Source organism: Indicator indicator, chromosome 21 (genome assembly GCF_027791375.1).
Source record: "Indicator indicator isolate 239-I01 chromosome 21, UM_Iind_1.1, whole genome shotgun sequence".
Taxonomy (NCBI): Eukaryota; Metazoa; Chordata; class Aves; order Piciformes; family Indicatoridae; genus Indicator; species Indicator indicator.
The window spans coordinates 8773539-8788801 of record NC_072030.1 but is presented as its reverse complement, the minus strand read 5'-3'; the positions used below and the strand labels follow the sequence as shown (position 1 = coordinate 8788801).

The window sequence follows — 15263 nt, the reverse complement described above, 5'->3', positions numbered from 1 at the left end:
CGCAGCTTGAGACTGTGTCCTCTTGTTCTGGTGCTGGTTGCCTGGGAGAAGAGACCAACCCCCTCCTGGCTACAGCCTCCCTTCAGGTAGTTGTAGACAGCAATGAGGTCTCCCCTGAGCCTTCTCTTCTCCAGGCTAAACAGTCCCAGCTCCCTCAGCCTCTCCTCATAGGGCTTGTGCTCAAGGCCTCTCACCAGCCTCGTTGCCCTTCTCTGGACATGCTCCAGCAATTCAACATCTTTCCTAAACTGAGGGGCCCAGAACTGGACACAGTACTCAAGGTGTGGCCTAACCAGTGCTGTGTACAGGGGTACAATGACCTCCCTGCTCCTGCTGGCCACACTATGCCTGATGCAGGCCAGGATGCCATTGGCTCTCTTGGCTACCTGGGCACACTGCTGGCTCATGTTCAGGCGGCTGTCAACCAGTACCCCCAGGTCCCTTTCTGTCTGGCTGCTCTCCAGCCACTCTGACCCCAGCCTGTAGCTCTGCATGGGGTTGTTGTGGCCAAAGTGCAGCACCTGGCACTTGGATTTGTTGGACTCTGCCCATCTGTCCAGCCTGTCAAGGTCCCTCTGCAGAGCCCTTCTACCTTCTAACAGATCAACACCTGCTCCCAACTTGGTGTCATCTGCAAATTTACTGATGATGGACTCAATCCCCTCATCCAGATCATCAATAAAGATATTGAACAGGATGGGGCCCAGCACTGATCCCTGGGGGACACCACTAGTGACAGGCTGCCAGCTGGATGTGGCACCATTCACCACCACCACTCTCTGGGCTCGGCCCTCCAGCCAGTTCCTAACCCAGCACAGAGTGCTGCTGTCCAAGGCACAGGCTGACAGCTTGGCCAGGAGTTTGCTGTGGGGGACAGTGTCAAAGGCCTTGCTGAAGTCCAGGTAGACTACATCCACAGCCTTTCCTACGTCCACCAGGCTGGTCACCTGATCATAGAAGGAGATCAGGTTGGTAGTTGTGGTGATGAGTGCTTGTAGGAATTAGTGGTTATGTCACAGTTTCATTCTCACAGTGTGTACAGCCTCTTCTAGGAGATGCGTGCTCAATGTTTTAAGCATTTGTAAGATCTTTGGATGAAATATGTGAAAAGATAAATTATTTTCATGATGAAGGATAAAGGAGGAAATTACAAATCAATTGTTTAAACTGCCACAGGAATGCATAACTGTGTTGTTTTCTTCTTCCTGATTTGTTCTTTCTGTACTTTCGCCTGCTCCTGTCTTGCAATGCAGGTGCTGTTCTTGGAGTGTTTTATGTTTACTGAAGCTTCTCATTTGGCAGGAAGTATTTACATTTGTTTGCAGGCAGATCAGCCCTTTATGCTCTGAGATTTTTAATGGCTTTCATTATTGCTGTCTTGCACTGGTGTACTCTCTGTGGTAAAACAGGATATGACATGGTACTGATTCTTGATACTGATTCTTCAGTAGTTTGTGATTGTGTTTTTTGCCCTGTAATCTATACAAGTCTTTCTCCCTTTGTTTCCAGCATGAACAAAAGATATGCAAAATCTCCTTGTCAGTCCTTTTCAGCAACTGTAACAGGCTAATTTGCAGAAGATGTTGTGGAAGGTCAAGTTGCCCTTTACCCTTTTTGAGAGATCTGGCACCACCAAAAGCCAGTTGAACTGTAAATTGTGATGTAGGCATCAAGAAACTGTCACCATTTGTCCAACCCTGTTTGTTACATTTCAGAATTGCTTATTCAGGACTTCCTTATGTGATGTCAGTCATCACAGTCTGTTAAATTGCAAGAGCAGGAAGTGAAAGTAGGAAGCCATTCAAGATACGTTCTAGGCTGACTACAAGAACGTTTCTACTGTGTCTATGCAAGCAGAGAGCTGGGGGTGGAGAGCAGGGACAGAACAGTGATACAGTCCCTTTCCATATTTAATAAAGGTGGGAATGTAAACACAGGAGGAATTATCTTTGCAAGGGTTTTGTGATGGTTTGGGTCCCAGAAGTTTTTAAAAAGATGACAAAGTTCTAAGAGTAAGCTCTATACCACTGGGAAGTGTCCTTAATAAATTGAAGAATAAATAGTTCTAAGACATAGATAAATATGTTTACGGAAGGTAACCATGGATGATAGCAAATATACAGCCATTTTTCACAGTGGCTTTAAGCAATTAAGAAGATATTTTGTCAGTGGTGATAGGAGGAGGTGAGAGGGCAGAATCCTCCTTAAAACTGTAACATACTGTGGTGAAGAGCACCAAGAGGAACTAACAGGTTTTTCTGTGTGGGTTTTATTACTTGGCAGGATCCACTATGACTAAATCTCCAAAGACTGTTCTGTGGTGGTTGTTTTTTTTAAAGTTGCATTTATTTGTATATAATGCAGAAAACCAATCCCCACCTTATCAAACCATGTATAGCCCTTATTTGTAAAATGTTTGTCTCCTTGCTATACGCTACTGGAAGGCTATGGGGCTGTGAAGGCAGTCACCTACTTGTCAGAGCTCAGAGGTCCCATGTTAGTCACAACAAGCATATGCAGAAAAGAGCTGACCCAGACTCCACTAGTGATCCTCTTCAGTCGGGATAACATCTGCACTCCATTTTCTTCCTTTATGTAATTACATCTGTTGATGTTTTCTTAATATTTAACATGCAGTGAGGGGTGTTCTTGTGCAGTTGTGAATTAAGTATGTTCTCTTAGGAGAAAGAAAGCCAAGCTGCTAATGCAACAACCTAACTTCAGCTTGTTTAATATTTCTAGTTTGTCTAAAGCAAAAGCACCTCACAAGAGCCCTTCTTTCAGTGAGATTTTTAAAAAGTATTTATTCAATTAAAAAAAAATTGCACTTTGATTGGTTGGACAAAAGTCAGCACCAGATAATTTTTGCTTAAGTTGTTAAATTTGAAAACAAATGACGAACAAACCAAAATAAATAAATGACTCTATTTTATGAAATTGAAATGTAATAGGAACCAGATCTGTATCCAGAGAGCCTCCAGATACCGGCAGTGCTTGCTTTGAAACTGTAATCACTGTCTGGCTATGTGTGCAGGGTGCACAGGAGCATGTCTGGTGTATGAGATAATGGGTTTGGGTTTGCAGCGCTGCACAGCTCGGCTGTGTAGCCAGACCTCTGCCTTCCGCTCAGGCCCGCCCTGTCCTCCCTGGTCCAGCCTGGCGCTTGAGCTGATGGCACAGGTTTTGTGGAGTCTGTGTGGATTGGGGTGGGGAGGGGTGGAACAATGACACTGTCCAGCTCTAAGACTGCTTTTGCTGAGCTTTTAGTAATCAGTCAGGAAAATGTAAAGCATTTGATATTGTTGGGTTTTAATTAGTTTGGTTTCTGGAAATCCACTGGTTGCTAATCTATGAAAATTTATAGCTGCCAGCTAAAATTTGGGCAAGAATTCCCTGTACTCATTTCTAAAACAGTTCTTCTGGATGTGCAAACCTAGATTTAAGCTCCTAAAATGTGATTGTCATGAAGGTGAGAATGCTGACTGCTGAGTGGAATGGATTAGGGCAAGCTGAGTTCCCCAGCTCTGGTGGAGCATAAGTCATCTGCTACCTTGACATGCCCTGCTTTGCAGCACTAGATGAACTACCAGGTGAACAGCAATAGGCTGTTAGGATATGCCCTTGCTTGAAATAGAGGAACTAATACTATAAGACTACTGGCTTATCATAGATTTGTCTGACAAGTGTAACAAATGCACAGCAATTTCCTTTTCAAAAACAAAAAAAGCCTACACCAAGACCATTTAGTCCTTCTCCCTCCCATTTTTGTAGCTGTAATCCTGTTCAAGTGCTTTCATAACGCTGTTAGAAATGTACAAGCAGATGCTCACGTGTCTGACTCTTTGCTGTTTCTTTTGTTACATCTTTTTATCAGATGCTTTTCTGTTTGCATGAAGCAGTTTATCCTCTTGTATGGACTGACTGAACACCATATGCAAACAAAATTTTCATGTTCATTAATTTGAGTAGATGATTTGAATATGCTGTTAGCATCAGTCTGGATGGGTATCAAGTCATGCCTCGAGAGTAAGTTAGAAACTGTATGGAAGTCAGTACAAAATCCTGCATAAAACTCCTTCTTTTCTCTGCTAGTGTTTAATTATTGGAGGTGGCCCGTGTGGCTTGCGGACTGCCATAGAACTTGCCTTCCTGGGGGCCAAAGTCGTGGTGGTGGAGAAGCGGGACACTTTTTCAAGAAACAATGTGTTACATCTCTGGCCATTTACAATCCATGACCTCCGGGGACTAGGAGCAAAGAAATTTTATGGGAAATTCTGCGGAGGATCTATTGATCACATCAGTAAGTATCTGAGGGTGTGGATTTTGTTCAGATAAGAGGTGTGCTGAGATCAGAAGATTAATGGAGACTTTCTTGAGTTGACCAAAAGTTCACCTTCCTTAAACATGTGTGAGTGCGTGCGTGCACACACAGAGGGGAAATAACAGTCTCTTTTAAGCAACATGGCAATTGAACAAATGATGGTCTCTGGAGCAGCTTTTTTGTTAGTCTGGATTTGTTAAGCAGTAGGCTTTTATTAAGAAGTAAAAAAAATACTGATGCTCATTCTAGTATGTTAAAGGTAGACACAACCCTTAATCTAATGAGAAAATACGGAAGAATGAGACATTTTACGTGGAAATACACAGCAAAATCTTATATCCTAAAATGGTTTACATTAATAAGTAGCAGAGCCTTTAAATATCATCAAGGAAGAAAGCTCTTAGAAACTCACTGAAAGGAGTTTCTGTGAGATTGAGCTGCAAGAGGGAAATGAGAAGAACATCCTGTGATAGTTGCTACAGCTTGCATTTGTCAAATATTGTCAGTATGGAAAATAACGCTGTGTGCTTGTGTTAACAATAAATATCAGTCGGGGGGCATGCTGGTAGCAGCTGCAATTACTTGCATATTAAATACATCTTTGTTACTTGCTGCCAACAGGTATTCGACAACTTCAGCTTATCCTCTTCAAAGTTGCACTTATACTAGGAGTTGAAATCCATGTGAACCTAGAATTCGTGAAACTCCTGGAGCCTCCTGAAGATCAAGAAAACCAAAGTATCATTTATCAGGATGTAGTTCTGTTCACAGTAGCTTCTTTTTATGTGAAATAATTCAAGTTAGTTGAATTCTATTTAAAGAAATGGGAGGGCTTTTCCCCTTCTTATTCAGCTAGGTTTGCTGTATGTAGCTATATATATGAAAAATATCATTGTGACACAGTACTGATAATTCTTGAAATACAACCCAGTCTGAGAAGTTGAGGTTTTGCACTATGCCTTCTGGCATGTGTTTGAGGCTTTGTAGGGAGTCTGGTGTGGCTTTCTGGTATCTCCTTGCTAAAACAATTTATTATTTTTTGTAGTGATAATATAAATATTGAGGAGGGATTAAGCTCTTTGGGCCTCATTTTGCATCCACATTTGCTGTAACTCCCACTGGCATCTTTTAAAATTATAAAATACAGAAAGATTTCACTTCTTTATTTAGTTGTTTGTTTTTTTTTTTTTAAGATTAGTGTTTAAGGTGCAGTAGTAATACAATACTTTAAAATTTTACTGTAATTGAAGTATGCTCTTTAAATAGTCATATAGTAACAGTAGAATAAATTGTTTTAAGTAGTTAAAATATATTTAATTTTTAAACATGGACAGTGCAAACATTTTCACATAATGTGCTTTGTCCTAATGCAAAGATGAAATTTAGCTTTGTGAGTGTCCTTCCATTTAATTTTTTGTTTAGAAGACAATTAAAAGTGCTGCTGATGGAATGCTGTTGTTTTTTAACAGGCAGTCCTTTCTTGTGCTTACTGTCCATATAGTGTCCTGATAAACCCATTTCTGTGAGAATGAAACACTTAAGCATATTGCTGTGACATGGGTCACAGCAAGTTTAGTGCATCAGGTGATACAAATGAAGGCTTCCTTTTTTTTATTGTCAATTTATGAGCTGAACACCTTGCTAGTACAACCTGAACTAGTTCTTTGACAGCAGCAGAACTTCCCTGCATCCAACTGAGGCAGAATTCAGCTCCCTCTGCATGAGATGGACCATTTCTCTGAATGCCCTTCAGGGTCTGAAAGCGCTTTTCCATTGTATTACTGAAGAATTAATAAAATTATTCTTTGTTTTCAGAGATTGGTTGGAGGGCTGAATTTCTCCCCATGGATCACCCTTTGTCAGAGTATGAATTTGATGTTATTATTGGTGCAGATGGCCGCAGGAACACTTTAGAAGGTAGGCGAATGCGTGCTTTTAGCCTTATTAATGGTCTTTTTTGGGCCTTCCAAAATACCCTAGTCAGAGGAGAACACAAATCAATAGGCTACCTTTTAATCCACTGAAGTCTGTGGAAACTAATTTTTTTAGACGCCATCTTCTGCTTTTGCTGTTAAGTTGTAGCTTGAAATAGAGTCATTAATGTCATTACTGATTCTCAGTACTGTGTATCTGCATTTCCTACAAAAGGCAGCATGATGCCACTGGGCTTGCTTCAAGGTTAATAATTTTATAATAATTGGAGAAGGCTGACAAGATACATGTCAGGAATTGCATCATCTTTGCTATTATGCCATAAGTTTGCACTATAAGTTTAAATTAATGACCAAAATGAGACTGCCAGGTATTTAATGAAGGCATCTGAGGTATCACTCTTCTACAGAGGTGATTAAACCTCAGAAGTTGTTCCTACAGATACCAAAAGATAATAAATAACTGTAAGGTAATGAGGGGAGAGAGAGGAAATGCTTCATGAACTTGAACCATTGCTGAGAATTCAGATCTCCTGAGCTGTCTTTCCTAGCAAGACACTACCTGTATCCCATGAACAAACATGTTAATTATGTATTCCCCTTACAGCTTTAATTATATCCATATTAGCTTCAGTTTCCTAAGTGCACTCTTTCTCTTTTTTATTAGCTTCTCTTTGTCTGTTTGTTCTTGTATCTACCAACGAAAATATGTGTAAATACCTTATAGTGCTCTATTAGAAATTTCCCCACACTATGGTCCAGCTGTCTCCTGTAGAAGACTTTGATAGTCGGATATCATAAAAATGAATTTATTCTTACCTCAGCTGCAGACTCTGAGGAGCTAATGATTATCATAGAACCAGGATCTAAGGGAATATTTGGTGCACTGAAGGTTGCTTATGTATGGAAGCTGGTATTGTCACGTTAAATTTATCCCAATGAAGTAACAAGAGCATATCGAGAAGCACAGCGATAGTTTTGTTGGTTTTTTTTCCGTAGAATTTTTGTGTATTCTGAAAAGTCATCTGCAGTTGGACATGAATACTCTAAGGAATCCCATCTGCTTTAGAATTCACTTACAGATAAGGGAAATATGCAGAGGGAAAAACTTAAATGTGTGATTGCAGGAGACGACTTCTGTAAAAAGAGGAAGCAAGTAACTTCAGACTCAGTTTCACTTTAGATATCTAACAGTTAAACTACTGAATGCTTTTCAACACCTAGTATTTTTGAAAAACCTCAGTAGCTGGTAGTCTGTGCACCTGTACACTGTTAAAGAGGTTTCTATTTTTTTCAGATCTCTGCTGCTTTTGACTGCTGATCTCTTGCAGATTTTTTTTCATAAGCTACTTAGTGCCTCCATAACCAAAGTCTTACTTGATATTTATTGTATTAAAAAAGTTACCCTTCATTAAATCTGATAATTTGATCTGCTGTATTTCCAGTCTGGTTTTCTTTAGCTACCATTTGAATTTTTTTTTTTGAGACTTAATCTTGAAAGAAGTACAGCTCAAGCTTTGCAGCTGGGAGTGGGAAGAGAAGACCTTTTGCATCCAAGGGAATTTTGGAAGAATGACAGAATCTATCGACGCTGCATTGTTTGATAAAATGTAGGACTGTAGGAACAAGTCTGAGCTGCCTTGAGCTGACCTTCCCTGAAAATCTGATGTGAAGTTTCCAGTGTGTTAAATTATTTTCTTTGCTTACCAGGTTTCAGGAGGAAGGAGTTTCGTGGAAAGCTGGCTATAGCTATTACTGCCAATTTTATAAACAGAAATACAACTGCAGAAGCCAAGGTAGAAGAAATTAGTGGTGTTGCTTTCATCTTCAATCAGAAGTTCTTCCAGGACCTAAAAGAGGAAACAGGTGGGTGTATCCTCTTTTTTTGCATAACCAGATAAAAGAGGTAGTAGAGGAGCTCTTTATCTGCCATATTTATTCCTATTAACATTGCTTTCAGTATATTGTGGTTTTTTTTTTTTTTTAACTGATAAAATGCTGTATATGTCAGAATCTTGCAGATGTAGTTGTCCATCTGTGGTACAGTGGAGTAATTTTTTAATTTTTTTTTTCATTTTTAGCTTAGGCATTGCCACATCGTAGCTTGTTTTAATGTTTACATTCTTAACTGTAAACATGTATGCTATGCTGATCAAATTTAGAAGAGCATTTTCACTGCCCAGAGATTTCCTTTAAGAAACGGCTTGTTTTGTTTGTATATGTTCACATACTGAACAGCTTAAACCCTGTGAAAAAGGCTCTTCCCTTTTGGGAGAAGTTTATTTTTGCTTTTTGATGTGTAGATGTGTCAGTGTGAGCTGACATTCCCCCCACAACAGACAGGAATCTGACATAAATACTTAAAATAGGAACTGAGAAGAACATCTGTTTGAAAAAATCCACTGTCAGTACAAGCAATTTCATTCTTGATTTTATTTTTTAAATTACTATCACTACAGTAACAACCAAAACTCCAGGTTAGACCCAATGCCAGAGCCCTAGCAACCTAAAAACACTTTGTTCCCTTTGTTCCCCTTCTTTACCTCAGAAGATTAAGGCTGTTATTAATTGACTATTCTTTAGGAGGGTGCTAAATAAGTTCAAATCGTGCTGAGACAAATTCCTGTTGAGGTAAGTCCAATCTCCTCCTTTGTTTTACTTTGTTTTAGAGCATCTTGTCCACCAATTCCTCATTCTATCTGGGAAAGTGAATGTGTTTCCAAGAAGGAAATTCATCTGTGGGCATCAATTCCATGTTAGTCAGTGACACAGACAGTGCACTGCACTGCATAACAAATGTATTATCTCTTTTCAGGAATTGACCTGGAGAATATTGTTTACTACAAAGACAGCACTCATTATTTTGTGATGACAGCAAAAAAGCAGAGTCTTCTGGACAAAGGGGTGATTATTAATGTATGTAAGAATGCTGGCTAAAACCCCAGTTTGTTTGCTTGGCACAAGAATAAGTGTGAATATTGCATAAACACTGTGGCGAGTTACAGAGGGTGCTTATAGACTTGTAGATCGCTTCACTGAAGCTCACATCATTTAGATTTTGCTCTGACTTTTTTTGTTTGTGCTAACTGTAGGCAAAACCAAAGTTTCGGTAGAGAACTGAAAGCAATACTTCCTAAATTTCTCTGTTCTGAAATTGGCTGAGAGGGAATCTTGACTCACCTTGGAAATAATGTGGTGTGGTCATGACTCCAGAAAATAAAAACCTTGTTCATTTACAGGAGATCTTAGCACAGAGCACAGCTATGGCCAGTTTTATCAGGCAAATAAGGAAGTGTTAAAACTTAACCACTGGCCAAATTGCAATTTCTCTAAAGTGGGTGAAACATGATGGAAGGAGACTGTAAATGCATGGCCTAAACTTCCAAGAGTACTTGGGGCTTTGAGGGCTTTTTTTGTTTTGGTTTGGCACCATTTAAATTTCTTTTCCTGGAAACCCAAGAGAGGTCTTTTTTTTTTTTTTTTTTCTCGCAAATAAGACAGTGCCAAAACCAGTTGAATGTAATTTCCCAAAGGAAGTACTTGTGGGGAGCTCTCAGAAGGCTTCTTGGCTTTCTGATGGGACTGCTAAGCCCTGTGCCTTGATTTCTTGCTCTTTTGGGGTACAGATGCTCCCAGGGCAGAGCTGCTGAGGTCAGAGAGGGGAAGGGTGGCAGCCTCATCAGTGTGAAGAGGGAGTGGGAGGTGGGCCCTGGTCTTAAGGGGCTGATGTTTGTAGGGCACAGGAGATCTGTGGGGAGTGTGGAGAAGAGAAACAGCAGCTGTAGCCCATCAGAGCTGTTTTCTTGACCTGCTTGGGTCTGAGTCGAAAAAAACCCCAAAGAACAACAGTCTGTCTATAGCAACTGCGCTAAGGGTGAGTCTGTGCTATCATCCTGGCGATTAGGGGTCTCATCCATGATTAAGCTCTAAATAGAAACTGCTGTGTTAATAATCACTGGCTTTAAGTAGGATGACCTGTAAATGTAGAGTCCTTCATCACAAAGGCAAATAAAACCCCAGCCCAAAGCAGAAGAACAGAAGAGCTTCTGTGATCCAAGTTCGAATGTGTTGTTTCTGAGATGCTAAGTAAAACCTTCATGCTGAGACCACACATTCTATCATTGGTACATTGGTAATTCTGCTCTCGTGTGGTTTCAGATGTGGGGTGCACACATGCATGAAGGCATTATAGTGATGATGATGTCATCTTTTGATGGGAGGGAAGTAATATTATGAAGATACCACATAACAGAGGAACTGGGAAGTAACATAATCTGTTGCAAATAAGCCTGCTTATTCAGTGTTGGCATAGAGACTTCGGGGCAGCACAGTAACCTATCTGTTTGTGTGTTAATTTATTGGAGAAGATGACAAATATCATTTGCTTCTTTGTGCTCTGAGATGTGTAGCTGCTGCCCTGGTGCTATAAGACTACACAATGAAATCTAGAGAGGATAGCTGGAGTATCTAACTCTGCATGCTTCTTTCCTTGCAGGACTATGTTGATACTGAGTTGCTCCTCTGTGGGGAAAATGTGAACCAGAGCAATTTGCTGTCCTATGCCAGAGAAGCTGCTGACTTTGCAACCAATTACCAGCTGCCTTCCTTGGATTATGCAATTAATCACTATGGGCAACCAGATGTAGCAATGTTTGATTTTACTTCCATGTATGCATCTGAAAATGCTGCACTAGTGAGAGAGAGGCACAGACATCAGCTCCTGGTGGCACTTGTTGGAGATAGTTTGCTTGAGGTATATCTTGGTATAACTTCCAAGTGGTGCAGTTTTTTGTTTGGGCTTTTTTTTTCTTTTCCCCTTAATTCCAGCCACTCAGTCTACCCTTCACAACAAAGTGCCTTCTCTTACAATTCCTGAATTAATGGTACCTTCTTTGGAATAGGGGTGGGGTGTTTTTTCCCTTTTTTGGCTTCTTTCTCTCTCTCTCTATTTTTTTTTTTTTTGTTTTTGTTTTTTAATACCATAGTTTGTTATAAGTAACACTTTGCTGGCAGACTCTGGCAGTGATCCCATTTTGCTTTATGCAAGTCATATTTCTGTCTGAAAACTACGAGCTGCGTGTCCTCATCTTGAGTGCATGGCATAATTTCCTAACTTCTACCACAGAGAAAAACTCAGTCCAAATTTTTGTTACAGTGTCTTTGCTCTAATATATTCTGTTCTTCTGAGTGAAGTGTATGCTGCAACTAATTACTTAAAAAAAAAAAACAAAAACAAAAACACATACTGACAACCTGAACTGTTAGAAAAGGTCAGTCCAAAGCAAAATTAGGAGATGAGAAAAAGGCATCTTTTTTTCCATGACTAACTCTTGAGTCTTTTTTTTTTTTTCTTCCCCTTCCTTTTCCTGAGTATTTACCTTTTGGGATTAAGAGATTTGGTTTTAAATATAGAAGTAAAAAAAAAAAGTGCAAGCAGTCTTTTTCATTAGCTAAGAGTTGGAGAAGAGAAATGTTTAATACCTTCAAGAGTTGGCTATGTTGTATTTTAACTTTTACTGAGCTACTTTACTAAGACAATGAAACTCTGCACTTGATTCACATGGCAAACTGCTTTTGTAATAAGACCTTAAGAAATACAAGGAATTAAATGTGCTTCTTGCAGCCCTTCTGGCCAATGGGTACTGGCTGTGCAAGAGGCTTTTTAGCCGCTTTTGATACTGCGTGGATGGTGCGGAGCTGGGCTCAAGGAAAACCCCCGTTAGAAATCCTTGCTGAACGGTGAGTGCTGCTTTTGTCTTCTCAATCATTTTGCAGTATTGATAGACGGCAGGGGAATTTAGAATGCCAACAGGAGAAATACTCTTCTTCACTACAATGGCATTGACTTGCAATTACTCATTTCTTCAGGTTACAGGTCAACTTACAATAGCACTAGGCCGTTGCTCTGTAAGTTTCATGTGTGTGATGGATTTAAATCACTAACTGAAGTCACTATACTAAAGTTAAGTGTGAACCTTAAGGAAATAAATTAAAGATACTTTGTCTGGAGACTAATTCTCTATTGTCTCAGCAACACACAACCCCAAAGGCCAAAATCCTGAAATAAGTCTAAACAAATACTTCAACATCTTTTGTAGTTGCTATCTGTGATTTTAACTCTACCATTTAGTTTAGTAGCTCTCATGCCTTCTTTATGTAGATTGATGAATGTGTGGCAAAGGAGAATTGCCATAATGCTCCTTATTATAAAGTTCTATTTGCAATGTCTCTTTGACTAGAGCAAAAAAAATCTGTCAAGTAGACCAGCAGTCCTGGTGTCTCCATGGTCTGATGGTTGAAGTTGCTGACTTTGGTCCTGATGGTATCTGGCAGGGGCAAATACACAATACAAAGGGGCATGGTTGTGGTAATACAAGTGGAAACATTACTAAGTACAGTGCTTGGAGAAGGTTTAAGACAGAAGCCTGTGGGATGACTCAAATATGGCATAGTCCCAAATGGAAAAATGAACAGCATAATAAAAAAGGCTGTGGTAACGTTATGAGGATTGCAGAATGATGGGATTTAATGCTGTTGTGTGGTAAAGAAGTTATTCCTTGGGTGGAGGTTAAAGCAGAACCAGATGACTGAATGATGTAACCTTCTCCTTCCCTGTTCCCCCCCCTGTCCCCCGCTGCTTCTCTTGCTTGCTTGCTTCCTGCCCCAGGAAAATATGGGCATAAGTTCTAAGTGTCTGTCTTTTTGTTGTCCTTTTTCTGTCTGGCATCCTTCTGCTGAATGAATGGAGATAAGAAATGGGATGGATGCCATATGCATTTGGTGCATAACACATGTCCTGGCTGAATCAAAATGAGGTGCAGGTAGCTGCAAAAAATGAAATACTCTTTATATAATATTGATTAAAATAAATAACCTCTTGCATCTCTTTATTTTTTCCTCTGTAAGGGAGAGCATTTATCGACTCTTGCCTCAGACTACCCCTGAAAATATTAACAAGAACTTTGATCAGTATACCATTGACCCAGGAACAAGATACCCCAACTTGAACTCAAGCTGTGTTCGACCTCACCAGGTCAGTACTTGAAAAGCTTACTTGTGAAATCACAGTTCACTTTCTTGTCCAGTAAGAATAATATGTAAAGAAAACCTTGGGGAAACTTCTTAATTTAGGTCCAACTGTTGATAAAATTAATATAGAAAGAAACTATTTTTTTCCCCTTGCAAGCAATTTTTGTATTATTCTGTCAATTACTTTTACTTGTAGGTGAGACAGTTATATGTTACCAGTGAGTTACAACAATGTCCACTTGAAAGAGTAAGCTCCATTAGAAGATCAGTGAATCTCTCAAGACATGGTACGTGACATCTCATGTTTGCTGTGGCTTAGTATTTGGGACCTGCTGAGCATACAGAAACTGATCGAAATGTTTGCCCTCCACTGTAACTGCAGAGTCAGATATTCGTCCTAACAAGCTTTTGACCTGGTGTCAGAAACAGACAGAAGGGTACCGTAATGTTAATGTCACAGACCTGACTACCTCCTGGAAAAGTGGCCTTGCCTTGTGTGCAATTATCCATCGCTTCAGACCTGACCTCATGTAAGTGATATCTGTAGGGTTTTTTGAGTGTAAAATATATGAAGCATTTGCCGAAGTATAGTGTCAGGCCAACCAGCACAACACTGATGCTCTACAGTTCCCTTCTCTTGTTGGTTTTTGCAAGAAGTGCACATTATTGCCAGGTTTGGGGGATGGGAAGGGTGGGGTTGTTTATGCTTTGTTTTTTCTGTATGTTCTTGCATGCCTTTTAAAATGACATATATATGCTTTCAAAGAGCTAGGAAGGCTTTGAACCTTATGACTTAGGATCATTTGTGGGCATCACATGGCTATTTAAAACAAAAATTGCAGTGTTTGGAGAATGTGGGAGTTGCATTCCCGGTCCCCTAGAGGCAGGTTTTTAGTGTACATTTAAAACCATAGCCACAATGGCACTGTCATGAGTTGCAGAAATACCTAGATGAGCTTTAAATGACCCATCCTCAGTGTGTTGTTGTGGTTGTTGTGACAGTCATGTAGGGAAATGTTGGAACATGAAGATGTGTGGGAGATGGTGGTTATGCACAGCTCTTTGTCCAGAAAAGTCCAGTGCCCTTGTGCATGGGATACACAACAAGGGCTGGCCCTTGAAAATTAACTGCTTTAGGAATTGAATGTAAGCCAGCATTCCTCTTTTGACAGCATTTCTGTGGTCCAAAGCCCCTAAAAGACACGACTTTTATGCATGAATGTTTTGTGAGGCTCCTCAGTTAGATACAAGAGGGTCACTATATAACAGGTGTCAGGAAATTGCAATTGCTGGCACCCAGTTACTGAGCCTGCTTGCTGCAGTCTATTGTGGGGTGACTCTTTTGTCCTCTCTCCGGTCTCTAAAATGCAGTGGATGCTTTCTGTTGCCTTCCTACGCAGACGTAGGAGTCACAAATGAATTACTGTCTTTTAAAGCCTCCCTTTGTTGTGGATAAATGAAAGAAGTGATTGAGCTGTTTGAGGTGTGCTAAGTTGGAAAAAAGAGTGAGCGATATTCAGGGTGCTTGTTTGTACAATTTTGCCAGAGGAAGAGCTAACACTGTAAGATAGACCTTATGTTTGTTTGTTTTTTCCACCTTGGGTTAGCTTAAAAATATGTGAATTATGGATGGTTATGTGGCTATGAGGGGGAGAGAGAGTGTAGATAGCAAAGCAATCTTTACTGTCTGTGGAAAGCAGGTTTCTTAAGCACTGGTCTCTCTAGAAAGTTCATAGATTTATCATCCTAAGCTAACAGACCTCCTGCTGTTTAATTAACATTGTGTTCAGATCTTTTTGCCTTTTTGTATGAAATGAGACTGCTGAAGGACTTGGCCAGATGGGAGGCTGCTGGCAGGACTGGGACGGGGCGCTGCCTGCAGCCCCCTGGTTCAGATAAAGGCCAAGTGTGTGGGAGGGAGAGAGAGAAATTCTTTGGGGGTGCAAAAATTCACATTCTTTAAGAGGAGAAAGAAACTGCCC

The 15263-nt window shown here is 40.2% G+C and overlaps 1 protein-coding gene across 1 annotated transcript in view; it reads left to right on the top strand.

Moving 5' to 3' along the window:
- The window catches only part of MICAL2 (microtubule associated monooxygenase, calponin and LIM domain containing 2), a 94868-nt gene that overhangs the window by 13192 nt on the left and 66413 nt on the right, over positions 1-15263 (top strand). The window contains exons 2-11 of the mRNA XM_054390751.1: positions 4093-4300; positions 4943-5059; positions 6137-6238; positions 7963-8118; positions 9068-9168; positions 10748-11005; positions 11876-11991; positions 13159-13285; positions 13478-13568; positions 13664-13811. Coding sequence (XP_054246726.1) covers positions 4093-4300; positions 4943-5059; positions 6137-6238; positions 7963-8118; positions 9068-9168; positions 10748-11005; positions 11876-11991; positions 13159-13285; positions 13478-13568; positions 13664-13811 — 1424 coding nt within the window. The remainder of the gene's footprint in view (positions 1-4092; positions 4301-4942; positions 5060-6136; positions 6239-7962; positions 8119-9067; positions 9169-10747; positions 11006-11875; positions 11992-13158; positions 13286-13477; positions 13569-13663; positions 13812-15263) is intronic.